The sequence below is a fragment of the Cydia splendana genome, chromosome 4 (genome assembly GCF_910591565.1).
Source record: "Cydia splendana chromosome 4, ilCydSple1.2, whole genome shotgun sequence".
Taxonomy (NCBI): Eukaryota; Metazoa; Arthropoda; class Insecta; order Lepidoptera; family Tortricidae; genus Cydia; species Cydia splendana.
The window spans coordinates 15,054,215-15,081,662 of record NC_085963.1 but is presented as its reverse complement, the minus strand read 5'-3'; the positions used below and the strand labels follow the sequence as shown (position 1 = coordinate 15,081,662).

Genomic DNA, 27,448 nt, shown 5'->3' with positions numbered 1-27,448 from the left:
AAATCATTCCATCTTATCATATCATAGCTAGATTCAGAAATAGAAATAAAATAAACTGCCACTGTTAAAATCGGTAAACAAGTAAACATGTAAAATCCGAGACCGTTTTCCAGCCCATCAAAATTCCAATAACACCGGCCCATAGCGACATTTCGCTTGCATTTAATTTCCAACTGCGTAATGAGCTTGAGATACATATTTCACACTGGCGGGCCGTTCGCGGGCGTTAAGTGGGGTATTTTATTGGCTTATTATACAATATTCTAAGCTAAAAATCGTGGAAAGAGTAGGTTTTTAATTGGGCAACGAGCTCGCGTGGTGCTGACGGGTGGATTATTCATGGCTGCTTCAGAGCTTCGCTCCGTCGCCCCGTTAATTCAGCCTCGAGTTTTTTTTATTACGCCCTTTATTCTCCTAGATTGAACTTTTTGAATATAATATTTTACCGATTAAGATAGCTTTGCTACTTTTTTATTAAATACCTAATAATTGGTTAAATAATCCAGTTTTTATTTGCTATTAAGTATAGATAAATAAGCAATCAACACTGGTCCCTATTTAAAAGGATCATTGTCAATGTTTTATAGGTATTGTTACATGGACTAAGTGCGTCGAGTTCTGCGTTTCGGCAATTATAATTCAACTAAGTACCTGAACACTCACACTCAGCATGAATTTTCTATCACAATACTACATCTTAAGAATATTCCTATCAAACCTGTTGAATTTACAAGCAAATGGGTAACCCATTGCCATCAGGGTCCGCTAAATTAGTCATTTATAACCGGTATTTTTCTACGATCAAAGGATTTCCAACTCTTCTCACAGCTAAAGCAGTAGTCGATGTAGGATTATTGTCTGCCCGTAATAAAAGGCTCAACGGAAGTATTTTAACCTTTATTTTGGGCAGAATAGACCACTTTCGTAAATTTGACGTAAATCGTTACGCCTCTCGGAAGTTGCTTTTTAGGTATACGTTCTCAATAGAGCGCAAAAAATGATGGAATCTTTTTTAGGTACCGAATAATTCACTAGAAATGTAATTACTTGACTAACAAATAAATGAAATAAAATGTGCATGAAAGTGGCATCATAGCTCTGTAACGACTGTAGTAGTAGTAGTAGTAGTAATAGTAGATTGTTAACCAAGGGTTGAAAGGCACCCATTTCTGTCGAGGTAGTTTGGCGCTCGAACGCAGTGAGAGCGCCAATAGTCCGAGACGGAAATGGTGCCTTTCACCCGAGTTAAACACTCTACTTTTCATATCGAATGCGAGGAAATCAAACAAGACAAGGCAATTTCGCAAAATCAGTAATTGAAGTACCCAATACGGCCATGATTTTTTTCCTTAGGACTTACTTGCAATCGGAGACTTTACATGTGTGAAGATTAATAATAAACCCTAGCGAAAATCATTTAGATTGCAATATTTACGAAAACACACATTTTTTAACAAACTACAGTAATTTTAAAATGATTTCTTCATTATAGTATGAAAATCAGCGGGATTGCCTCTTACTTTTTAATTTTATACTTTTTCCTTCTTAAAGCCGCAACAGACTACCGGACCGCACCGCAACCTTGGTGCGCCGCACCACGTAATAACATAATAAAAGTATTTTAAATATTAAATAACAATTTAATGAATAATATAAGAAATTTTTATCTTGTATTTTATTTTATTTTCATGAATATAGTGCTAAATAACTTTAAAACCAATTTAATATCGTACAAACGTTTAACTGTGGCTGTATAAGATTCTGCCTCATTTACGCAAGTGTAAGGTTTAAAAAAATATTTTTGGTGTATTCCTTTTGGTTCCCGCCCTATGAAAACGAGTAAATAGAATTCAACGAAAGAAATCAAGAATAATTTGTTTTTAACAATTTACTTATCATTTTTTATAAAAAAAGGATCAACGTGGGATTAGTAAAATTAAACAATTACCAATTATTCCAGGCGAGGAAATAAAGACACTATTTTTCCATTTTGTTTCCACCCAGTTGTTATCGTGGGACGGGGACGCAGAGGAGTACACCACTTTTCTGCGCTAGAGCATAAACGTATCACTTTCTGCGCACCTTTTAGAAGAACAACGACCCACTTTCAGAGCATGAGATATGAAAAATACTTTATTGTACAAAAAGACACATAAAACATGAAAGAACACACATCATTAGTACAAAGGCGAACTTATCCCTTTCAGGGATCTCTTCCAGTTAGCCTTACCAGGGTTAACGACTGTAACCCTGAACCAACTTTTACTTTTGTTTTTAATTTGACTAACACTGAAGTATTACTTGCATTATTATTGTTTTAAGGTATTTATGTATGGGGCATTAGTTGCCTGAAATAAAGATTTTCATTCATTCATTCATTCATTCATTATTATTTAAACCGTTTTTAGATTGCAGAAGTACACAAAAAGTAAACAATTTAACAGTATATATTAATATCCTATCTAACGCACACATCTATTAATTAATAATATGAAATAATATTTACTTATATGTAAATTCTCCGGATGATTTTATCTGATACTATAACCAAATTGAAACATCGTCACTTTAATTTTTTTTTTTATAATACATTTACGGAGCTAAGCATAATGAGTAAACAACCGATGTTTGTTTCTTTAACACTGTTACCGCAACGCCACAAGTGGCCGAACCTAAACACGCCGGTTACTGCAGTTTGTTATGATAAGGGCTGAGAACACGTAAACTATATATTGTGGTTAGGGTGCCCGCAATGTTAGGAGTTAGTCGGACAGGATTTTAAGTTTTGAGATTGCATGTTTTAGGTGGTTATATTCTGTTTTTCTTGTATTGGGCAATATTGATATGTATACAGTCTGAAAAAATATTTTACATGTACGTTTGTAACCACGGTAAATTATGTATAAAAATCTAATAAATCTAATACACATTGTACCTATTTGATTAATTCCATTTTACTAAAACAAATAAACTGGTGATTGACTAAGTGCATAGGTCTACTTTTTGCAACCAAAACTTAACCTTATCTAACTTTTACATTAAACTTCGAGAGTAGGAACGCATTACGCAGAATAAATGATCTACTTACTTACTTAGGATATGCAGTCGCCAATTAATAATTCATTCGCCGTTAAAACCTACTAGGTGATTAGTGAGTAGTTAAGTGGAAATTCAAATGTGATCCCTTCTTTTCATCTATTTAAAGCTACAAGGCTAAGCTTAAGTATTTGTTCAATTAAAATAAACAAGGTACAAGTAATGTACAAGATATTTTTATAAGGCCGTAGAACCTAGATTACATTAGAATTAATTTTGCGTTTATGAAATTAAATCATCTTACATTCCTTTTTATTTCACTTTGTGTAAAAAGCTGAGATGACAGCTATTGTAGTTCACCAAAGTTGTATACAAACTACGCTATTGAATCAGCTAAATTTGGTTTCGTGTTTTAGGCAGTCCGTGGGCAGTCCATCATAAGTATATACCGAGTTGTTTTGAGGTGGGTGTAGTGAGAAAAAGTTAAAGTAATATTATTATATACATCTAAATTATGATATAGGGATATGTTCCGATATATTTGGCCACTCTGGCAGTTACTATCTATTTGATGCATCATATATGCCTTGGAGAATATAACCAACGGAGTGGTCATTAACAGGCGTTCCCCTCTGTCGAAAATAGGCGGCCAATGGTCAACCACATGTCAACCACATGTATGGACTGACGTTTATCTGACATGGCTATGTTTACGTTACGTATACATTTGATGTGCCCCTCCCCCGCAAAAAACGGCAGACTATTTTGTACCGAAAATTATAGACATGGCGTCTCCGTTTGGTTATATCCTCTAAGATATATGCGATGAGTTATAAACTAATTTATACTATCCATACGACAAACAATTTACACATCCGCGTGGTTACCCTAGCCGTACAACACGATGCGGTTGCATTTATAACGTGATGACGGTTATGATAGGGGTGTGATTGCTTTCCCATATTTTGTCCGTTAAAATGTAAACATCTTTTAGCTAAGAAAAATATAGTTATGCTATAAGCGCTTTAAATAATATCTTAGAGCAGATACGAATGTACTTGTAATTTGTATGTATTGCGCATATAGATCTACAGTTTAAGTGAGGTGGTTCAAAGCTTAGGTCCATGAATCTGATTTGTATTTCTTATGTTATCAAAGTTAAAATGTAATAATTATATTAACCAGTTTAAGTCCCAAAACTCAACTGCCTTCTACGACAAAATCAATGTGTTACTTCTTTTACCAATTGCCTGAAATAATTGGTAGACCTATAGTTAGAGAATTTAGATCATTGTTGAACTAACTAAATACGTACGAAGTCAGTTAATTTGCAAAAAATGTTTTTGTGTACTTATATTATAAAGAAAGCCTTCTTAACATAGCAATTTACCTACATGGCCAGCGAAAAGGCTAAACATAAAGTAGCAATCGGATTTCCGTGGTTTAACCAAGTTAAACGAAACTTGCGACAATTTCTTTAAAAGCCTATAATATCTTTTTAAGAGTGCTTATCGCGAAAGGGGTACTAAACAAGCCGCGTCGCGAACATTATTTAAAAAAGAGGAAGCCGCGGGAGTTTACTTGTTTTGTAATGTCTCTACAGAGCCAAGATACAGTCGATCCGAACCCCTAGTGCAGCTGTCGGCAACAAGCGGCCCTCTCACTTGCGGTCCGCGAGCCCCCCTGGCTAGTTTGTATGTAATATTGACAAATGACAATGTCTGATAAAGTCATAAATATTAACAAAGTGCGGCCCGCGTCAACTTCGTTAACTACTATGTGGCCCTTGGCTGCTAAAAGGTTGCCGACCGTTGCCCTAGTGTATACCCCTATACCTATGTATAATATACATACCCTATGTATAGTGTATAGCCCTAGTGTGTACTTCGATAGCGTGATAGCGGCCAAGAGCATGGCCCGACATGCTCTTGCCCGGTATTTTTTTCATTGCCCAGGTCCGTTAATGTAAATAATAGATAGGCCTATTGTAGTAAGCGACCGCCCCTATACTCTGTATCGTTAGGTATTTAAATAAAATTAAACAAAACCTACCCTCAAATGGCTCCTTAAGCCAGTTGAGGGTTGAAGAAAACATTACATGATCAAATTATGTAGGTTAATGTCAGGTCGTTCACTGGCAAATCCAGGCGGTTTTGTATTTGGTTGGTTAACCGATAAATGTTATAAATACCCGAAAATGTACAAAATTGTTTGTTTACTTTTATTTAAATACCTAAAGATACAGACATAGACAGTACAGACTATAGGTAGTCAAGTATCCAGTTACCATCAGCCATCAGGCGGACCATACGCTTTTTGACCATCATCAATCCTTTATGTACAGTCGCCATCAGATATAACGGAGTGGCCGAGGTGCTCAAAAATATCTGACATGCACTCTAACGCCTTGACAATAGAGGCTTGTTCAGATATTTGTGAGCACCTGGGCTGCTCCGATATATCTTATGGCGACTGCACATGGCATTAAAAAAACCGGACAAGTGCGAGTCGGACTCGCCCACCGAGGGTTCCGTACTTTTTAGTATTTGTTGTTATAGCGGCAACAGAAATACATCTGTGAAAATTTCAACTGCCTAGCTACCACGGTTCATGAGATACAGCCTGGTGACAGACGGACGGACGGACAGCGGAGTCTTAGTAATAGGTCCCGTTTTTACCCTTTGGGTACGAAACCCTAAAAACACCTTTTATTTTAAGCCAACTAAACTAACCTACTGTACGTATTAGCCACTGGGCAAAGGTCGTTGGGCCATCAGATAGCACCAGATTTGCGGCCACTCCATTAACAAATTACCTCTTTAAAGCGCTTCTGTAAATAAATGTGCAGGCTTCTTTATTTACACGAGAAAATGGTTTTATTTTCGCATACGAGCTTGCGTGCTCAAACGAAATACAAAAGAAAAGTATTTTTCAGTTTGTAGATGTTTAAATATTTGAACTAAATAAACTGGGTTTTGTCAAACTTTTAATGTTGTGTAATAAAATAAATACTATGATTTCAAATCAAGCTTATAATTTTATTTTGAACTAGCGACACGCCCCGGCTTCGCACGGGTTAACAAATTATAGGTACACCTAAACCTTTCTCAAGAATCACTCTATTGATAGGTGAAAACCGCTTGAAAATCCGTTCAGCAGTTTTTGAGTTTATAGCCAACACACAAACACACAAACAGGCACACTCTATTAGACCCTGCCACGATGTGTACCAACCCAGATACCGTCATTCCCACTGTTAACTGTCAAAGTAACTTAAAAATGCACATCATTGGTCAATCTTGCTGACAGATTTATTATACCTATTCATATTATACTCGTATTTTACTTTGCTACAAAACATATTTTTTTACAAAAAAGCTCGTATCTTCCTTAAGAATGGTTGAATTAGGTACATTCATTCATTGCGAAAAATGTTGAACAATCATGAGATCCTACGAATAATAGAAACAGGATGATAAATAATAGAAATAATGTGCGTGCTAAATCACTCTTACACAAAACATTAAAATTTAAAAGATTTTCGGGAAATAACATACTAGATCTTTCCCACAGTTCATTTTCTTATTAAAATTAACGTCTTTTATACTTTTCTTTAAATAACTGTTATAAACGTTGTAGACATTCGTACCACTAAGTTCCATTATTTTGATCTCACGACACACACTTGATCAGTTTATTTCGTTCATTTATGTCAAGTGGCGCCATCTCTTAAATTGTTTGATAAACATTTTCGTTGCTTAGCAAACTTACGGCGAACCTCTATTGACATAACGCTTTAGTATTATTACCCGGACTATAGTGAAAACAAATTTAATCAAAAGAAATAATTATGAATAAAAACGTCCTTCGCCCTGTAGTGGACGACCAAGAGCCACGTATTAGTGTTATTTGCCTTGGTCCAACAGGGTCGGGTAAAACGACTTTGTTGAAAAGGCTACAAGAGGCCGAAGGTATTGACAATACTTATAGTCCCGTACCCACCATAGGAACCAATATTTATGATATACACTACCTTAATAAGAGTGGGAAAAAACAAACATTAAGTATAAGGGAAGTCGGCGGAGAGATGGCGTCACTATGGAATAATTATTTGGAAGGAGTTGATAAGGTAACATTATTTCTAGTACTTAAACAGTCAAGGTATTAAATATCGTAGCGGACAAAATGCTAAGAATATGTATATGTCGGCGGCCGATCGTAAGATCAGGTATATCGTGTTCCTAGGCATATCGTGAAACGTGAAAATCTTTGACTCGTTCCCTGCGTCGACGGAGCCCTACGCGGGGCTCCTATTTCTGGGCAGTTTGCCCTTCGGGCATCTGAAGCAACCTAACGAACTTATCTTACCTACGTATTGGTTTAATGTGACTATCGTCAAAACATTACACAGGAACATTACGATCTGCCTGATCTTACGATCGGCCTACGACATATACACGACCTTATTGCTCATAAATTATGTTGTTTGTTTTTGTTCTACGTAAATTCAATAAGTAAAGCACCCTCACATGTTTCTCAAGTCCTCCTCTTACGGTACATACTTAATATTCGATATTAAAAAAATTTTTTAGAATCCAAGGTCTCTGTTACTGATTTCATTAAATTTTACTTGTTATTTTTCAGGTCATATTCGTAGTGGACACGTCTAATCTGTGTCAGATATCGGCGGCAGCTCTCATGCTATATACATTATTGGCCGAACCCTGTCTCAAACAAGCTAAGGTTAATACATATGGAATATAAAACTTAAAATAATCATATAAATAGACTTATAAATGAACTTATAAATGAACTTATAAATAAACTTATAAATAAAAAATGCTCCCTAGGTCGCTGTCATGAGTTATGGTGCCCAGTAGGCTGGCAGCGTTACCTCGTTGGATGGCCAGACTTAGTCTCTGGCCGAAGTAGCTGCCAGCCCTCTGGTCACCAGACGCATCTATAAGGCGCTCGGAAATTTCTTTATATAAAGACTTCGCACTGGGCCCCCACGGACCCAGAGTTTCGACTCCGAACGGTGCAAATATGTAGCCCTCGCCGAGGACAGCATATTTGCGCCGCTTGTTTAGTTCTGCTGTTGTGGCCGCAGCCCCCGCCTTGACGGAGGTCGCCTGTAGGTGGGACGGCGCGAGCGTGTCAACGCAGGTGGCGTCCCACACAAGCGTCCTCCCCAGCTTCCACGGAATGAGTGACATCCCGTCGGGCCGCTTGCCGTCGTCGCGTGCGATACCGTTCGGCTCAAGTATGGCCGGCACGCTGACGGAAGCAAGCGCCCTACGGATGACATCATTCAAGGATGCGTGGCGGGAGATACGGCCGGCGCTCCTCTGGCAAGACAAGCCGTGGTGACCCAGATCGTCTACCATTGTGCCACAGCGGCAGCGGTGGGGCTCGTTAGTTTTGGTGCCCAGTCGTAAGCAGGTGGCAAGAGTGAGGGTCGTCTTGTCGAGCAGGGTGCCAATATTGGCTGATGGTAATGCGTGAAGCCAGTAACCAGCTTCCGGTTCCGCCACTGCCAGCAGACGAGCGCGCTCTGCTGAACTCTGAGCAGAGTCCGTGAGTTCTTTTAAGGTTGATCGGCAGAGCGGCTCGTCCCACTGTTTTTGTGATTTAAGGGAAACTGGAAGCGGGCTGCCTGGGCAGGACTGCAGCCAGACGTCTTGGGCCTCATTCAGAGTGGTGGTGCACTCGTTTCCAGCAGCTGGGCAAAAAATTTTAGCCGCAAGGTTCTGTGTACTATGGAAAGAGGCCAAAAACGCAGGGAGGGCCACACTGACCACTTGGCGTATGCCCAGGCCGCCATGACGGATTGGCAGGGAGGCCTGAGTCCAGGCGCGGTTATCGAGGTGGATGTTAAGGATTGATGAGAGAGTAGTTTTGAGTACGGAATCTAAAGGCTCGATAAGATGGGGATGTTTCCAGATGGGGCTGCATCTGAGTATATATGTGAATTTGGGAACGAACAAGCAAAACTTTATGATGACTAATGCCATGTGTGAACTGATTTTTAAAAGGCGGTCCGAATAGGCTTGATGGATACTGAGATGTTCGTTGATGAGCGGTGGAAATGATTCCGGGAAGATGGGAGCACCTAGGAGTCGGAGGGATTGTCTGTCGATAATTTTGATATTGGGAGCCAGAATATTGAAGCATGAGATTATGTTTTTCAAGTCAACAGCAGGAAGGGGCTTGTTGATGAAGAGCTCGCATTTAGAGAAGTTTAGCTCCAGACCTATTGCGCTAAAGGAGTCAGTTAGGTTTTTCAAGTCATCTAAAACGGTTTTCCAGTCTCCCCCTAGAGTCCCATCGTCGAGGTACCAGGAGTTGAATTTTGACTTTAGGTCGGAAATGACTGGATGGATGGCGAGGCTGAAAATGGCGGGTCCCAAAGGGTCACCCTGCTGACAGCCCACCGCTGACGACAAGCGATTTGTTTTAAAGAGTAGGTGCGAGGGCTGGTGATAGCACTGCCATAGGTATTTGTAGATCAGGGGGGTGGCGTCCTGAATTTGTGTAAGAAGAGCGCCTCTGTCAACAGAATTGAAGGCGTTTTTCACATCCACTTTCAGCAGCACCTCGCAAGCGTCGTCCACAACGAAGGCGCGTGTTGCATGTACAGCGGCTTCACAGCCACCTTTGCTGCCAAAACCGAGTTGTAGAGGCTGAAATTTTTTTGTGAGAGTGGGAAAAATGGATTTACAGCAAATTTTAGAACAGATACGTCTAAAAGTTAGGCCTATGGCGATGGGTCTAATGCCCCCATCTTTTTTTTTAAGGGCACAGAGATTAGCACCATATAGGATGTCTAATACCTCGTCACATACTTTGCCAGAAAGCATGATGTTTACTAGCTGCGTGATGGCGTCCAGCAAATGCTCTCCGACGTCACCGGTGGCACCGCACAGTAAATCTTTCAGATGTTGCGGAGAGAGGCCATCGAGGCCGCCGGCGGAGCCATTCTTGAATGACATCACAGCAGCTAGCACATCCTTTTTAGTGGCAATGAGGTGTGGTGCTCCAGGGTCCGGGGGATCAGGCAGGCGAAGAGATGCTGCTGGAAGTGGATGTTTAGAAATTAATGCTGAAATGGTGTCAGGAGTATCTGGTGCAACAACGTCACTGGAGAAAAGCATTTGGGCGGCTCCCTTTATATCACCTTCTGTGACTTTTTGTTCCACTATTTTAAATATTTTATTGTTATTTGGGGTACGATTCGACTGAGGGCGGGGAACAGGGTCAGTTGGAAGGGTACAATTTGATTTAATTTTCTGAGTAAGGGACATGTTGTTGTTTATGTCGCTTACGTGTAATGTTCTGTAGGTAAAGGATAATAGTTGGGCCCAACTTTGAAATGAATTTTCGCTAACAGTTTTTAATATAATTGGGCATAGAGCATTCGCGACGGAAATGCGAGCTCCCTTAGGAATTCTTTTAACGATAGGAGTTGCATTCCGTTGTGAACCAAGCCAATCCGGTAAATTGTTAATTGTATTGTCATTCCTGATATGAGTGGGCGCTGTATTTATATGTTGCGACTGTTGAGAAGTTTGCGACTGAGTTATGTGAATGCGAGTAATATGGACGTTGAGACCTCTGCTACCTTTGTAAAGACGGCGGGACGGTGGGCAGTGAGGGCAGGGTAAAAGATCTTCAGTGGCGTTGTTGCTGGCAGTGCTAGGTCCATTTTGGTGAGCGGATGTTGATGGGGTTTGTGACATAAGGCTAGGGAGCATTAACTATATAATAGGCTAAATACAAGCTAAATACTATGTCTTAAATATAAGTAACAAGAAATAAAATGATATAAAAACACCACTGCACTAAATGAATCTTCTGCACAGGATATGTTTTTTTATTCAAGGCCGAGAAGGAAGAGAAGAGCCGAGCTAACAAAATTCGAACACTGTTGAGAATTGGCACTGATACAGCATGCACTTTTCAAAGTGTAGTTTCGATAATTGGTGGAATATTTTCACAGAAATATTTGTTAGTAAACATTTTCAATGTTGACATATGGTGTCAAACGACGGGGCATCGAGGTGCACCACACGCAGGCGGCGCCAGCCCGCGCTGCGGACTCCGCAGAGACAGTGCTGCTGGGCGGCTTGTCTATAGCTCGCGAGCGGATCTTAGGGATATCGGCAAACGATATATATAAGATTAATTTTATGAAATTTTGTGGAAGAGAAATAAAATAGTGTGTCAATGTCAAAGTGACATCGAGCTCCAGGCAGACTGGTATTCAATATGTAATATTCATAGTTTCTTGTTATTACTTTTACACATTATACACAGATAATTATGAATAAAATCTCTGCAAATTGTACTAAAGTTCATGGAGCCTGGCAAACGCTAATGTTGGGAGCATAGCATCCCAAAATGCGAGTGTTAAGGGGCCCACTGATTAACAGTCCGCCGGACGGTATCGGCCTGTCAGTTAGAACAAAATTTTGACAGTTCCGAACAACTGATAGGCCGATACCGTCCGGCGGACTGTTAATCAGTGGGCCCCTTTACATAAATATACATATGTACAGTCACCATCAGATATAAGTAACATATCTATGGATGGATATAACGGAGCGGACAAGGTGCAAGGCGCAATATCTGAACACGCGCTCTAACGCCTTGACAATAGAGGCGTGTTCAGATATTTGTGAGCACTTTGGCCGCTCCGATATATCTGATGGCGACTGTACAAACTTAATAAATCCTAAATCGCACTATTAACATAAGGTTTCTTAGATACAAAATTTTATATGAGTATCGATTTGAGATTTAATACTCGATTTAAATCATGAAAAACAATGTTTTACTACACGGTGGTTCTTGTTCAGCGCAATGTTCTAATAAAACAAATGTCCAGCAAGAAGCATACCATTGATTTAAATTATATCTGTTCTGTAATTAATATCTTCGTTTTTATCTTAAAATACTACGCTTTGCTATAACCGTCTCGTTCTGAGCAAACTTCTAATAAAACTACGTTTGACATGCTTCCAGTTCATCCTAGTGCTAAGCAAGATGGACTTGGCTTACCGGCAGATGCGGAACGAAGCCCTGCTGATGCTGCAGAGCCGCCGCCTGCTCGCGGAGCTCCCGAGGCCCCCAACCATTCTCGAAGCGGCGCCGCTTACCGGCGAGGGTCTGCCGGAGCTGAAGGCGCAGCTCACCAATCAGAAGATTAAACCTGTAATATAAATAGTAGACTTGTAGGTACCCTTTTAGTGACAGACTATTAGAGAAATATTCTATACTAATAACAGGGAAACGCACTAGGTCTTGAGTAAACAATTTAATTTGAATTGGATAAACGACAATGCATAGACCGACGCTACCGTCCTTTTCGCGGGAAGCCATCTTGACAGAGTGGACCGATGACAGCTGCGCTGTCAGTTAGGACACGTTCAGAACCCCGCTAACAATACTTAACAATGACAAATGTGTCGCTTAACTACAAACTCGGGTAAATCCCTCTCAGCAAATATCTATCCTATAACCTTTTGTTAATACCAAAATCGCACAGATGGATTTGCCTGATTTTAAAGTTAAGCGACTCAAATCACATCTATAGTTTAGGGTTGCTTTTAAACGGAATTTGAATTAAATATGATGTATAAGCTGGTGGAGGTGACCAACAACTGATAATACATATATAGAGTCTGTGCGGAAAGAGAAGAGTCGTGGAATGTAAGGGAGCCCATACATTCTACGACTCTTCTCTTTCCGCACAGACTCTATTCTGAAAATATCTGGCCAAATTTCACTTTGTTGGTTAAAAAGTACAAGGCACGTCAACCACCCTTTGTGTAAACGCATAAATGCAGACAACTAATTTACTCGATTAAACTGTTGCATACTACCGTCACCATTTGTTAAATTGATTTCTCGACGATTTCGCTGTATATGTATATTTATAGGTATCGAACCGATCTCGTACCTCAGTATTTATATTAACCTTTTCGACGCCGTGTCAAACACAAAAGCTGTCACCCAGACGCCACGTCACCCAAGTGTCAAAACTGAAATTGAACTTTATGCATATGCACGTAGATCTATGTTGCTCTGTGGTCTGTGAATGATTAATCGGTCTTTGGCGTTGAACCTGCGGTGCGGATATATCGGTCATTGGCGTCCAAAAGGTTAAAAAGAAGGCATAGTCAATACTTGTATACATGATAGGTAAGTACCGATCTTAGCCTCTATTTATATACAAAAATATACTGTCTAATAAGCCTGCAAAGAATGCCTTAAGGCATTCAGTCCACCATGTACTTATTACTTTATGTGGAATAAAGTAGGTAGGTATAAATAAACAAATAATAATTACCAACACCCAAATAAATGAATAATTGGTGCTATTTACCTAATACTAAAATTGTTTATTGGAGATTACCCCGGTTAAAAATACCTACTTTCTTGTTTACAAGTATAAACAACATAATTATTTCCACCACAAATAATGAACCGTTGAACACCCCATTTTAGTCATGCCCCGACCGTAAACACACGCGTCATCCATAATTCTTAACACAAACAACTTTGTGCCTATTGGGGCTTAATTACTTCAGATCTTAACAATAATAAAACTTTCGTAAATTTCTTGTCTTATAAATTATGAAGATTTTAAACCTAAGGGTAGGCGGAGAGCGGTACAAGGCGAACAAGGCTCCACGCTTCGTTCGAAGGAACTTCGCCCTCCAAGTTTCGACATGTGTCCCGCAAGACTCCATCTTACCTAGATAGAACCAGAGACCAGTATGTAGTCAATACTGTTAATCTCTACTCAAAGATACGTTCGTTACCATTATGTTAAGCACAAAGCTATTCTAAGCAATAGATGGCGCTGCTCATCAGTTCCTACTGAACACAGCGCTAGGCGTCACTGGCGCCAAAATTTTGCTTATCGCCGCCACTGTAGATTTTTATACAAACATTCGATTTTTAGGGAGATCAACAGTCCTTATTACTGACTTGTTGTGTTGTAGATAGATCCTATACAATCTCAAACTCTAGTGGAAGTAATGCTAGGTTAAGCTTCGGTGTTTTTACTATCCAAGTATAGATCTGTGTTTAAGATCTAGGCAAGTTTCTAGTAGGTGGGATATATTTTGGAAAGTAGGAATAAAAAAATACTGTATGCGGTTGCATTTAATTACCAAATAAAGTTTATAAACATATAACATGAAATTGTGGCTACCAGATCTCTTACATAAAACAATGGTGCGGGGGAAATTTCGACTGCGGGGTAATTTCAACTAATCGAAATATCTTCCATGTTTTACATTATTAACTAGAGTCACACACAACACATCTTTTCGCGCTATTTGGACATATTATATGGCAGTCTAGTTAATAATGTCAAACATGGAAGATATTACGATTAGTTGAAATTATCCAGCAGTCGAAATTGGCCCCCCTGTACCTTACATTCAAAACTTTTAAGTAGGTAGGTATACCTTAATTTCTCAAATTAGAATAAATTATATGCCATTGATTAACCAGTTAAATTCGTGAATAAGTAAATACCTAATTGAAATGACCTGGTTGAAGTAAAGGTCCTTATGCAAGTCTTTTCATATATGGATGTGTAAGTAGTTATTATGTCACTTTACGCGCACGCCTCTCAAATATCCGGAATACAATAATTGTTTCGTAGGTATATACCGGAAAGTTGCGTTTAGAGCATTTACCAGTTCTATTAGTATTCTGCGCTCAAATTCATTTTTTTAATAATTTAAGAGGCAGTTGCTATGCCGTCTGTCAGAGCGCAGGCGCAAGCAGCCACCGGAAACCGGAAGTTGCGGTGTTGCGGGCACAATCTGGAGTTGGATGGTGGGAAACACTGAATCAAGTGCAGCCCGGCCTCCGTTTTATGTATGAGACTGTAAATGATAAATGGGTAACGTTTTCATTTGATTATATTGTTAATTGTGCGTGAGTTAGAATATTTTATCTACTAGCGACCCGCCTCGGCTTCGGTTAACAAATTATACTCCTAAACCTTCCTCAAGAATCACTCTATTGATACAAACACACAAACAGACAGACGCGGCGGGGGACTTTGTTTTATAAGGTGTAGTGATTTCAGATATATAGTAATTTTTAGCTAATCAAGAGAACCTTAAGCATTTAGATGATGTAAAGTATCAATTAGTTTATAAAATAAGCTTGGAGTAGTAGATAACTATTCATTACCATATTTTTAATAACTTATTGATTTATATTTTTGCTGTTGTCCTAATGTAAAGCGTATGCACCCTTACGCGTCTTATCATGTAAACAAAAAAAAAGTCAAATCCATAGAAAATCTAGACATCGTAATGTCAGATGTTTTGAGGTGATCCGTTCGTTACTGCAATTATTGATGAAAATCTTATTAGAAATCATATTTTTCAGTGGTTATTTGGTTGATTTCACTTTGTGAGTTTCTTTAAGTATACAACCATGTTAAGTGATGATTACTGAGTAATTCCAGTTTGTGATAATATATCTTTGAGCAGTGTTTGTTTACATGATAGCCTGATAGGACAAGTAAGGAAGTATACACTTTAAGTGCATTCGGATTTATAACGATGTAATGACCGACTAGAGTAGCTTAACATCAACATGAGGCAAGACTGTCCTCTTTACTAACTTCACTAAGTACATTTTTTTTTCTTATTTTATTTCGTTTTGATAATGGTGTTCACAAAAAAAGTGATGGTCAAATGTATATAGATCTCATAAGTTCAAATAGTTTCAGGAGTTGCAAATAGCCTCATGGGATTTTACTATTACCATAGAGTTCAATCTTACTTTTGAAAGTTGGTTCAGAAGATTTATTGTACGTACCTTTCCGCTTGACCCGTTTCAACTCTCCGTTTAAATATTCAAAAATTAAAACTGGGTGCTTTGGGCAGCTGAAAACTTGAGTAAATCTTTCTTTCCGGCCGCAGGGAGCGGTGCGCCGCTACCAGGCTACTTCTCTAATCAAAACCGACATAATCCTTGCGAATATTAATGTTTTATCTCGCAACTTGTAACATAAATACATAATATTATTTATTAGTTTAAAGGTTTTCATTGCATTTATTTTAGAATTACCTATTAAATAGTTATTTCTTTGTTAAATCCATGAGCAAATCACATGTTAAGTATTGATGTTGTTTTTTTTTATCACTTAAATATTAACCAGCTTATTCATAAACGCGCTAACTAGCCTAAAATAGTTATTTTATGTATATCACCACCTAGTTGTTAATTAATTTTGCTATTACTGTCTCACCACACAGGCTTGACCTAGTGTGAGGGCTACTGTTAATCTAACTGTAATGTTATAAATGTATAATTTTCCTACTTTTGTCAATCTTGCGCTCTTACCTTTTACTTACGCCGCAGCGGTAATTTATCAACAGTAATGCAGCTGTAGTTTGCCATCTGAACGTTACCTTATGGCGGGTGTCCACTTTTCAATGGGTTAACCCATGCAAAAAAATATCAAATTACACTTACTTCGTTCTTTCTTACTTTTTAACAACAAAATAGGATAAAGAAAGTAAATAATGTAATTATTAATCAAACAACATTAAATTTTAAGTTAAAAATTAATGTCAGAGATAAAGTCATGGACCTATATAATAGGGACAAGACATATTGTTCTATACGTACAATTGCTTATAGAAATAGCACCCATTTTGACGGCACAAACATAAATATCTATCTATCTCGTTTTTACTCAGCACTGTCACCCACAGCAAAAAAGGATGACAGTATTTCGGTACGTACATAAAGTGGTTCATGAAAATACGTAAATACCTAATGCGGCCGAAAATCCGCCATGTTTAGCGGCCTAAATGTCATTGTCAGTCAGTTCAGCCGGTAGTTGTCCTGTCAAAAAGTCGTGGTGAAAATGAAAATTATTAATTATCTTTCAGTATTTTGCTTCTGTTTGAAAATAATTGAAGCCAAATGTGAACAATTACGTCGCGAATATGCCAGTGTGTAGTGTATTAGGGTGCTGCATAAGAAAAACACCAAATCAGCCATCTTTAACCTTACACAGGTACGCTATAATTTACATTAAAAATATTGGTTATTGTTAATGTTCCTGGGAATTTTAAGGATGTTTCACATTATAAATAGCAAGGTTCTTATGTGCAGTTATAGATCATGAAGTGATTTGACTTATTTAACTATATTTTTACGCTTAAATAATGTAAACATTTCAGCTAGGGTTGTACTTTATTTATCGACTTTGATATCGATTTATTATGATTGTTTATTTATATTTTCTTACTTTATCATGCTACCCCGCTTAAAACCAACTAAATTATCTTAATTAAATAATTAAAACATGTTTTACAGGTTACCAAGAAATGAACATAAAAAGAAAAAGTGGTTGGAGACGGAGACCCTGACCGACTCTCGGGAGCCCTCGGGTCCGTGGGGTCGTTACTCCACAAGCTGCCCTGCGGGCTTTTTTTATATTATTATTATAGTTTTTTTTATGTAATTCGACATTAAGAGACCATATAGGTACATCAATAAGTAATTGTAATATGTTTGTTTGAATTTGAACTGGTAGTTGCAGTTAGTTGTATTTTATAAAATTGTTGATGTATTGTTATTATTATTGCTTGTATGTGAATTCAATGTTGACGTGTACAAGTGCCCTTTTGACCTATTTGCTAAATAAATGTTGAAGTAGTTGAAGTTGAAGAGCGGAAGTCATTCCTTATTTTTGTAATTAAATAAATGTCCTGAAGGTGTTTTGTTTTTTTTTCACCCGTCGTTTGATAAGTTTGAATTTGTATCGCTCTCACTTATAGGTACGGCGCACCAAGGTCGAGGTGCGGTGCGGTAGTGTGTTACGGACTTTAGGGTTGACAACACAACAAAATTGATTGTAATAGAGAGGTAAAGTCTAAGAAAAACACGTACACTTATTCTGACATCCAAAACAGATGGCGCTGTACTGCGCCATGTGTTTTGCGGTCACTGAGTTGTCAAACGTCAACTTTTGAAAATCAGAGTTACCGCAAAAATCGCAATATATATGGAGTTGAACAGCGTCATCTCTGTTTACCTGTTAAATTCGAAGCACGAAATTGTCTTAGATTTTACACATCTTACTCAATCAAAGTATCTTTTCACATAACAATATACTCATAAAGAATATTTACTTACTTACTTACTATTAAAATATAAATTCCTCAAATAATTCATACATATTCATTATTCATTCATATTTTAAATAAAATGAGCCGAGAACGTTCAAAAGTTATCGATGTATCGATAAAACCTAGTAACAGTAAAAATCTTTTGGGCAGCACTAAAACCGCCATGTTTAGCGGCCGGATGACGTCACACTGGCACGCATTTTTCGTTGACGTTTCACTTCCATAGGTTTCATATTTCAGTGGATAAAGTAAGCTAGTTACGTATTTGACAGTGTTATGTCAGTTTTTTTTGTAGTAAAAATGGTTGAATAAATCCTTCTTATTTATGACTTTTAAGAGTCTTATACTTACTTTGTATTAGAAAAATAAACAAAGTCATATTGTCAAATTTAGTTGTCACTAATATAAAAATGAATAGAATTTTATCCTCTATAGTTAAAAATACAATAGCACATGTTTTTAAACGTTCACTCCGCGTATCAAACATTGTATCAAGCGATGATTGTGGCAAGGGGAATGATCCCTGTAAAAGCAAGGATCCATGCGCAGAGAAAGATGTAAGCAGCGACAGGGTGCAGGTAGAGAAAGGATTTGCTTTGCAGCCCATCGATGTCAAAGCTTGGACCCTTAGGAAACATGACAATGCAACTAGGCAAAGGCTTTATGAATTCGGCTTATACGTTGCTGCGTGTATACCGAAATTTGTTCAGAAGATTCAGATGACACATACAGATGAGCTTGAAATTCTTGTAGCTCCCGAAGGTATGTTTTGTGTCTTGAGCTTCATGGCTTTTCACCAAAATGCCTGTTTTAGTCAATGTTCATTAGTTACTGCTATAGATGTTCCTTCGCGTGTGTATAGATTTGAAGTCGCTTACATGCTCCGAAGCTTCCGATTTGCAACAAGGGCGAGAGTCAAAACTTACACGGACGAATTGACGCCCCTACATTCAGCGTACGAAATATGGCGCGGCGTTAATTGGTTTGAAAGAGAAACATACGATATGTTCGGCGTTATCTTTACGCATCACCCGGACTTGAGGAGAATCTTAACCGACTATGGGTTTACAGGACACCCGTTGCGAAAAGATTTTCCCCTGGTAGGGTATACAGAGGTTCGTTACGATGACGAATTGAAGAAGATCGTGTATGAACCGGTAGAGTTTGCCCAGGAAAATCGCAGTTTCCAGCTGCAGTCGCCTTGGACGTATTACAGAGAATTCCACGAGGGCTACAATTGCCCACCCGCTCCACCTAAAAAAGCCTAAACCTATACCTAAATATATACCCAACTAATATTTATAGTGACGTAGCTTCGTTTCGTTCGTTTAAAAATAAATGTATATCTTTTTAATTTTAAAGTTTATTATTAAGTTGTATTAGGTACATAGTTTAAAACAAAGTTTCTTGAATACAGATACCTGTCGGACCGTAAAATTGGGGACTAAAACTTCCGTAATATATAGGTACCTACAGTCAACTGTAAAAATAGGGGTGCACAAATCATCTCAAAAAATGTCCCATAGCTCTTATGACAGCGAATTAAGAACTATGGGACATATATAACGCTTTACTGAAGCTTTGTTAGGCAAAGCATCATAATCAAAAGAAGTCATTTAGGAGCATACATAGCCGGAGATAGCCGCCATTGCCATGGCCGACCAGATGACGGTCTTTCTAACGCCTCAATTAATAACTTTGGAAATTAGCGCAAGTGGCTAATTATTCTATCTCCATTTCATTAAGTTAGTTGCCTCATAAATAGCCTGGGTCAGGAAAATTATATTTCGATGCCTCATTATACCAGCGGGAATTATTAGAGTAATTTTGATGATCGATGTAGTAGTGTGGAACAAAAAGGAGAATAATATTAATATAGTTCATTCAGAGTGGTAAGTACAATGTGATTAAGTCCATTTATTAAGTAGCTTTGTAAGATAAGGTACAAACGGTGTGCTACAATAATGTGTATTTTTGTAGTGTTTTGTGTGAGTTATATTGCGCTCAGTGAATTTATATTTTCGCACTATTGTCACATTCGTTAACAGGTGGTGTTAAGATCTTTAGCCAAATGTTTACTAAAATTATTTTCTTATTTTAAGAAGTTTCTAGCAGGTAAATAAAAAGATATACATAAATAAAAGTAAGTTACTTCCGAATCATTTAAACACTTTTATAACAGCACGCGGAAGATTCCAAAATTGTGAAATCTTGAGCATTGCGAGGGTTTGAAACCTTTGCAATGCTCAAGTTAAGGTATATTTTATCGTACCAGCTAAGTATATTTTATCGTGAAATCATTGTGCATTGTCATCGGTTAATTGTGTACCTACTATATTTTACATAAAAGCATTTTTAATAATTATACAAAAAACTTTTTAAACAGTCCTTTTTTACAACGAGCTTCACATAAATTCAGTGACAATCAACATAAAAATTTCCATTGTGCGCCAACTTACAGAAATCCTCAAGTTTCTTAAGACTGTTTCCATTGGCTTCATATCCTCGATCCAGCTGCGTAAGAATAACGGCGGAGCGGAGGTCTGAATGAACAATCGCCGTCAGTGTGTGGCGTGCTCGGGTCGCGCGCCGCCGTGCCACGCTCCTGTGGGACCGAACTTATCACGCGCAAACTTTGCTGTGGGGATTAAATATTAACTGGCATGGATAGTTAGAAAATGGAATGAGGTAAGTGTTTGTTTGCGTTATTTTGTATTGTATTTTTTTACGTTTATTTGTTATTCTATGTTAATTACAATAAAAGATTATTATATTAGGCGTTTATAATAAGTATTTATATGCCTAGATTAGAGTTATATTTTTTTTTTACATAATATTTTTACTTGTTATCTTAATCGATATTTTTTTTTATGCATTTATCGTTAACATGTCACATTTTCATGTTAACAGAAAATTCTCTTTTAACAGTCCTGCAGTGCCATGTAAAATAAATTTTCATCATAGATATTTTTCTAAAAATATTTTAGGACACAACTTAACAGCAGTAGCTTAACAAAAACTGAAATATAAAACTTAACAAGAATACCTAAATTATAAATTATAAGCTTAAACTACTTACGTGACTTACGACGCGCAGTTAATCATCATTTCCCTTTTTTCTCAAACCGAAGCGGCAAATTCTTAAGTAATTAGCGTCATTCCATTCTTTCCGAAGCAGTGAGTGGCCGCAGAACTAATAGAAGTACAAATATCAGTTCCGGAAACTTTAACTTAGTTAACTAGAGTTTAACACGTTCGCCGTTAAATTAAACGCGTTTCGTTAAAGTGCGCCTACACTGCGACGAGGGGCAAATTGAAAGTTTATAGAATAGTTTATAGTAGGTACCGCGGTTGTTAGGCCGTTAAGGGGCCCACTGATTAACAGTCCGCCGGACGGTATCGGCCGCTCAACATTTTGACAGTTCCGAACAACTGACAGGCCGATACCGTCCGGCGGACTGTTAATCAGTGGGCCCCTTAAACTCTTTATTTTAACGGTCGCTTCACTCTTTCTGTGCGAGTTTCTATCAAGCGTACAAATTTATGTTAGGATAGGATCACCCTGAAATGCACACGGCATATTCTCCCAAAGCTCTTTTGGTGTGGCGATTATTAATCTCAGACGTTTTATATGAAATTCATGAGGTTACCTATCGAGATTAAAAATGGCACGTATTTAACCGGTCAACTAATTAATCGAATTTGGGTAGTTTAAAAAAATAGAAATGGGTACTAAAATTAATAGTTTGGCAACAAAAACGGAGCCTTAAAATATATCAATATGAGTTGTATTTTAATGCCGTTACAGCTTTTGATTATTTTTAGGCAGGAACCAAGTATTTATTTGGCAACTGAATTATTATATTGGAGACCATTTATGAAGCACATTTTAAAAAGAAAACGGCTATCTATTAATTCAAAAATGAAGTTCTTTTAAAATATTTTGTTTGGTCATTACACGGTCTACCTAACACGCTCCTCCTCGCTTTGCTCGTCGTCGCACCTATCTGTTGACTCTAGCAGAACACAGTGGTAACTATTGAAATTAGTAAAAAAAAATTGAAAGAGCTAATGGTATAATGGCCATTAGGCGTTCCATGATTAGAAATTTCGACTATAAGTATACTGACCATTACGTATTGGTAAATTAATTTGAGGTGTTTTGTGTAAAAAAGTGACCAATATTCATTAAATTTAAATGCTTTCGTGTTAAAATACTGCCTAGCTGAAACGACATGCTCAGTTATGACTATAGTTGATTACTTAGGTGTGAACAACTAGATGACAACTAAATTTTATGATCGCTTTACAATATTAGTTGCCAATTTATTATTTTAGTCGCCAACCTATCACTTTAAGTTCCCTATAATTTTTTTGGGTGGCTTGATTTTGCTGCTAATTTTTTTAATAATATGATGCTTATATTTGAGGCTAATATATTTTTTTGGCGCTAAAATATTAATGCACAGCCAAATTATATTATTATATGCCCAATGAAAGTTCCTGTTTAATATTTTAGTTGCCCGGTTAATAATAAGCTATTAAAAATGTTGTACGCATAAATGTATGTACAAGATTTATTTTATTGTTGTAGTGTCATGGAATGATATCATGCCAACTTTTTTTGTCAGTCTTATTTATTAATCAAACAACTGCGATGTAAACTTTTGACGCTGTTGAATGACAATACATGATCCTCTATGATCATCAATTTTAGAATCACAAAAGCGATAAAAAAAAAAAAATAAGTGAAAACAGTCGTACGGTAACTAGGTTTCAGTATACATTTATAGCTGAAGCCTATCCTAACTCTGTTGTTGGCTGAACCCACGATGAAAATCGCTTAAAATGATGACACAAAAAAATGTCTCGGGTCAAAATTGGAATGACGCTCGATATACAATTTTCAAATTGCCAGCAATATTGAAGTATAAATGCCAACCAAATAGCATATACTTACCTACAAAAATATAAAGAGCTATATTTTCATAAATTAAAATTATTGGAACAGGTAAGTATAGAGATTTAAACTTTAATTTATTTGCAAATTATTTTAACGAAATCCAGAGACGATAACTGAAATTCTCCCATTATATGTGACATGATGAATTTGTAAAAACATACGTAAATAAATATCTTTAAAGATGTTGAAATCTACTAATAAAATATAATAAGTAACAATGGATCAGCTCGGCTAAGAAAATCGCAAATTAACAACTCCTTTCAAGAAATACTTCGAATTACAAACCATTCTGTATAGTGTAGCCTGCAGTGTACCCCCTGTTCTCTACTGAGGCCAACAACGCCTTGTTGATTAACGATCAAATTAAGGTCATTTGATAAATATCCGGCTACATTGTTCTTTTATTTGCAGAGTGTTTAAAAAGTTCTGGCTTTAACGAAGTGGGTAAACAGATTGTTATTAACTTAATCATTTCCATTGATGCGGGCTGCTTGGTGTTTACTTATGCAAACATTTACTGTTAACATTTAAAATTATACCTATACGTAATAAATAATATTTTATTATGAATATACCGGGTGAAATCAGAATTGACCTTTTATGGCACTATTAGCGTAAAAATGTGATAGCATTGCGTAAAGCATAAAGTTTCTCTTTTTTTTAATAATTTAATTTTCTTGACCGTGTCGTGTTAGTTAGGATGACCATAATTAAGTAGTTAATAAACCCTAAAACTTTTAACACATCTTGTATGGTAAAGGATGTACCTATTACGTAGGTGAAATTAAGCACAGATAACCAAATTGCAGCCATTTTTGGCCGTGTCGATATTTAGTACTATGAGTAGGTACCATGATTGTACCTTTGCAACACTTCTTCTTCCTTTTAATAAAAAACATGAGTTTTTTGGAAAAACCTCATTAATGTCTAAAGTGATCATTTTCACTTCAATATAGCAGAATACTTTGGATTACAATATCTTAATAGGCATATTTAGGTACAACCACCCTGTCCATCCATCCATCCTGTCCTGTTGCTCACCACATTGAAATAGATGTCATATACTAAAGAAAAAGTGACTAAAGGCAAGGACACACTTATCCCACGTACGCAACGTATGCAATGCATTATGACAATCTGAACCCTGAAAGTTGTATGCTTAGAAACATACTTGCAGTGGCGTAACTAGGGGGGGGGGGGGGTTGGAAGGGGCACGAGCCCCGGGTGCCGTGCAAGGGGGGGCGCCAAAATGGGCAAAAGACTACCTCTCCGCCTTGCCAAAGGCCCAGCAGGAAAACTTTTGTCAGTCGTATTTACCACCACTGTGAAGTGTGAAATGCAGATGGTAATCTGGCCCCTGGCCCACAGCTCAAAAGAGAAAGCCGATCTTTTAGGTACTCTTTTTGCCTCGAACTCGACCTTGGAGGACGACGGTAGCGCCCTAACGCCCACCATCCCGCAGTGCGAATACTCTATGCCAGAAACTTCTATCACGCAGAGGGATATTCGGTGGAAGTTGCTATGCTTTCGTTTTATAAGGCGAGCGGGCCGAGTGCTTCAGAGTTGTGTCCCGTGTTAGCGCGGCTTTTCCGTCAGGGGTCTCCTGTCGGGAAGTTACCATCTTATGGACTGTCCAAGAGACTACCTATGCAAATGGATCGCTAGCCCTTTGTCCGGCAGGCGCATATGAGCCGTAGTAGACGGAACCTACCCTAATAGCTGCTGCTGCATATCTGTGACATGTTGTCTATCGGACGACAGTAGGTACTGGGGATTCCTATACAGGCTGGTTAAAAAAAAACTACATTCCCGTTGCCAGGGAGGTTTTGGGATTATACTGAGCAACTTTTACTACGGGACCAACCCCGAAATCGCAAAAAAAAGTTTACCCTCCCATAGAAAATGGACCAACCAAAATGGGTTATTCCCACTAGTTACCACAAAGTTCTTACCAGTGGTAACTACTGGGAATTTTTTTCCCACCTTTTACCACTGCTATCTACCAAGCTGAGTTGGTGGTAACTAGTGGGAATTTTTTTTCCCAGTACCTAGTTACCACTGGTAAAAGGTGGGAATTATTTTCCCAGTAGTTACCACCAAAATATTGTTAGAATTCAATACTAATAAAAACAGCATAAATAGTATAGTATTAAATGTAGCGTGCTGTAATAAATAATTATGTGTCAGTTAGTGATTCAGTAATCTGCTTTTAAAGTGATCAAAAATATTAAAACAGTTTTACCGGTATAAGTGTAAAAACTAAAATAGAAGAGTCTCATTCTAGTTAAGTAGAAATTAACTTATTATCCGGATTAAATGTATCTTATTAACTGTAAATTGAATTTCGTAATTATACAAACGAACAAACAATACCCCACACGTATGGGTTTCATGAAAAAAAAAAATTGAGTTTCAGTTCTAAGTATGGTATGGGGAACCCACAAAACTTTTTGTTTTTTTTTTCTGTTTTTGTGTGAAAATCTTAATGCGGTTCACATAATACATCTACTTACCAAGTTTCAACAGTATAGTTCTTATATGTTCGGAAAAAAGTGGCTGTGACATACGGACGGGCAGACAGACAGACAGACAGACATGACGAATCCATAAGGGTTCCGTTTTTTTCCATTTCCCTACGGAACCCTAAAAAAGAAGTGCATACGTTTTAAAATGGTCGGCAACGCGCATGTAACACTTTTGGAGTGTAGACGTCGATATGATGCGGTGACCGCTTACCATCAGGTGGGTCGTAAACTTGTTACCCACCGATGTACTAAAAAAACACATATACACTGTATTTGTCTAAATTAAATGCAAATTTGGTGTCTGCCCCAGGCGCCATATCCTCTAGCTATCATGCGTTTTGATATTAAATTTATTTATTGTTTCGGTATTATTTTTAGTTTTGTGTTATTTAATTTTAGGTTACTTTTTATATAAAATTATATTTTTCCCCTGTGAACAAAAACATGGTTTAAGTAGTAGTAAGTTCTTTAGATACAGTATAAATATACAGTGATGGAATAGCTGTTAGCTAAGTGGTTAAATGTACTCAAAATATTATTGGTAGAAAACCCATGATAAAATATAACAAAAGAGTTGCAGATAGTTAACTTTATTTGAAATCCCTATACAGAAGCAAGGTACGTAGCTACAACAAGTTTACCGGTCGGTATGAAATTTCCGACGGCGTTTGTAAACTTAGTTTCCACGTCCAAGTTGTTCTCGGAGCTCTGAGACCCGCTCTAAGACAATGTACATCAATGTAGTGGAAAATATAGTAGTAACTGACTATTCTGATGTCCGTAACTTTTGAGTTTTAAATGGAATAAACACATTCTTTTGCCAGTTTAATCCATGTCAGTGGATTAAATGTAACATACGATGGAACAGGCGAACAGGGTTTTACCCTAAAGGGATCATATATTTCAAAAAATAAATGTAATCCACAAACGCACAATTGCATATTTATGCAGTTTAAATACATACATGTCGAGGATCATTAGACATAATATCTCAATTTTTCAGAAATATCAGAATATATAATTTTTAAGAAAAGAAAACCGACATCTATGGGGGCCGGTGAAAGATTATTGTAGATGGTATAGTATAAATTATCTCAGATGATTTTTTCGGGTTCGGGTGCTAATCCGTTAAACAAAAGCCTTTGTTTCTTTTAAGAGCGCTCTACAGTACGTTCCAAAGCAACCATTTCGTTTAAAAAGCAACTATCGTGATAGTATTAAGGTTCAAATTCATGGGACAATTCATTACGAAAATACTTTAAGATTTGAGGAGTTCCCTCGATTCCTCGTGGATCCCATCATCAGAACTCGAGCTTGACAAAAATGTGGCTTAAAAACTTAACTTGCTTAACAAACATAACGAAGAGGACAAATCGCCAACCGTGAACTATGCGTCGTTGAAGAGTTCCGTTCTGATCATCATCAGCAGTTCCACTTCATCAAATGTCACTTTTTTGGATGTATATGCTTGATTTGTTGATAAAAACCCAAAAATCACTATATGTATGCCTTTAAGATTTGAGGAGTTCCCTCGATTCCTCGTAGATCCCATCATCAGAACTGGGTTTTGACAAAAACGGGACCAATCTGTATGCATATACATTGAATCAAAAAAAGAATTTTCAAAATCGGTTCAGTAATGACGGAGATATGGAGTAACAAACATAAAAAAAAAATAAAAAAAAACATACAACCGAATTGATAACCTCCTTCTTTGAGATTTGGAAGTCGGTTAAAAATAA

The 27,448-nt window shown here is 37.5% G+C and overlaps 3 protein-coding genes across 3 annotated transcripts in view; all 3 read left to right on the top strand.

The window, feature by feature from the left end:
* Positions 1-6,852: 6,852 nt before the first annotated feature.
* On the top strand, positions 6,853-12,709 carry LOC134789517 (ADP-ribosylation factor-like protein 16). The gene is made up of 3 exons (XM_063760096.1): positions 6,853-7,165; positions 7,681-7,779; positions 12,061-12,709. Exons 1-3 carry the CDS (start codon positions 6,887-6,889, stop codon positions 12,256-12,258), a joined length of 576 nt encoding a protein of 191 aa, XP_063616166.1. The 5' UTR covers positions 6,853-6,886; the 3' UTR covers positions 12,259-12,709.
* Positions 12,710-18,582: 5,873 nt separating this feature from the next.
* On the top strand, positions 18,583-19,533 carry LOC134789516 (NADH dehydrogenase [ubiquinone] iron-sulfur protein 3, mitochondrial-like). Its single transcript, XM_063760095.1, has one exon. It carries the CDS (start codon positions 18,629-18,631, stop codon positions 19,484-19,486), a length of 858 nt encoding a protein of 285 aa, XP_063616165.1. The 5' UTR covers positions 18,583-18,628; the 3' UTR covers positions 19,487-19,533.
* Positions 19,534-20,621: 1,088 nt separating this feature from the next.
* Positions 20,622-27,448, top strand: part of LOC134789978 (lachesin-like) — a 31,990-nt gene continuing 25,163 nt past the window's right edge. The window contains exon 1 of the mRNA XM_063760706.1: positions 20,622-20,906. The gene's annotated coding sequence lies outside the window, so the exon portion shown is untranslated. The remainder of the gene's footprint in view (positions 20,907-27,448) is intronic.

Coding starts and splice junctions, on each gene's coding strand:
- LOC134789517 (XM_063760096.1), top strand. CDS start 6,887: ATGAATAAAAACGTCCTTCGCCCTGTAGTGGACGACCAAGAGCCACGT. Junction 7,166..7,680: donor ATTTGGAAGGAGTTGATAAG/GTAACATTATTT, acceptor GTTATTTTTCAG/GTCATATTCGTAGTGGACAC. Junction 7,780..12,060: donor CCTGTCTCAAACAAGCTAAG/GTTAATACATAT, acceptor ACATGCTTCCAG/TTCATCCTAGTGCTAAGCAA.
- LOC134789516 (XM_063760095.1), top strand. CDS start 18,629: ATGAATAGAATTTTATCCTCTATAGTTAAAAATACAATAGCACATGTT.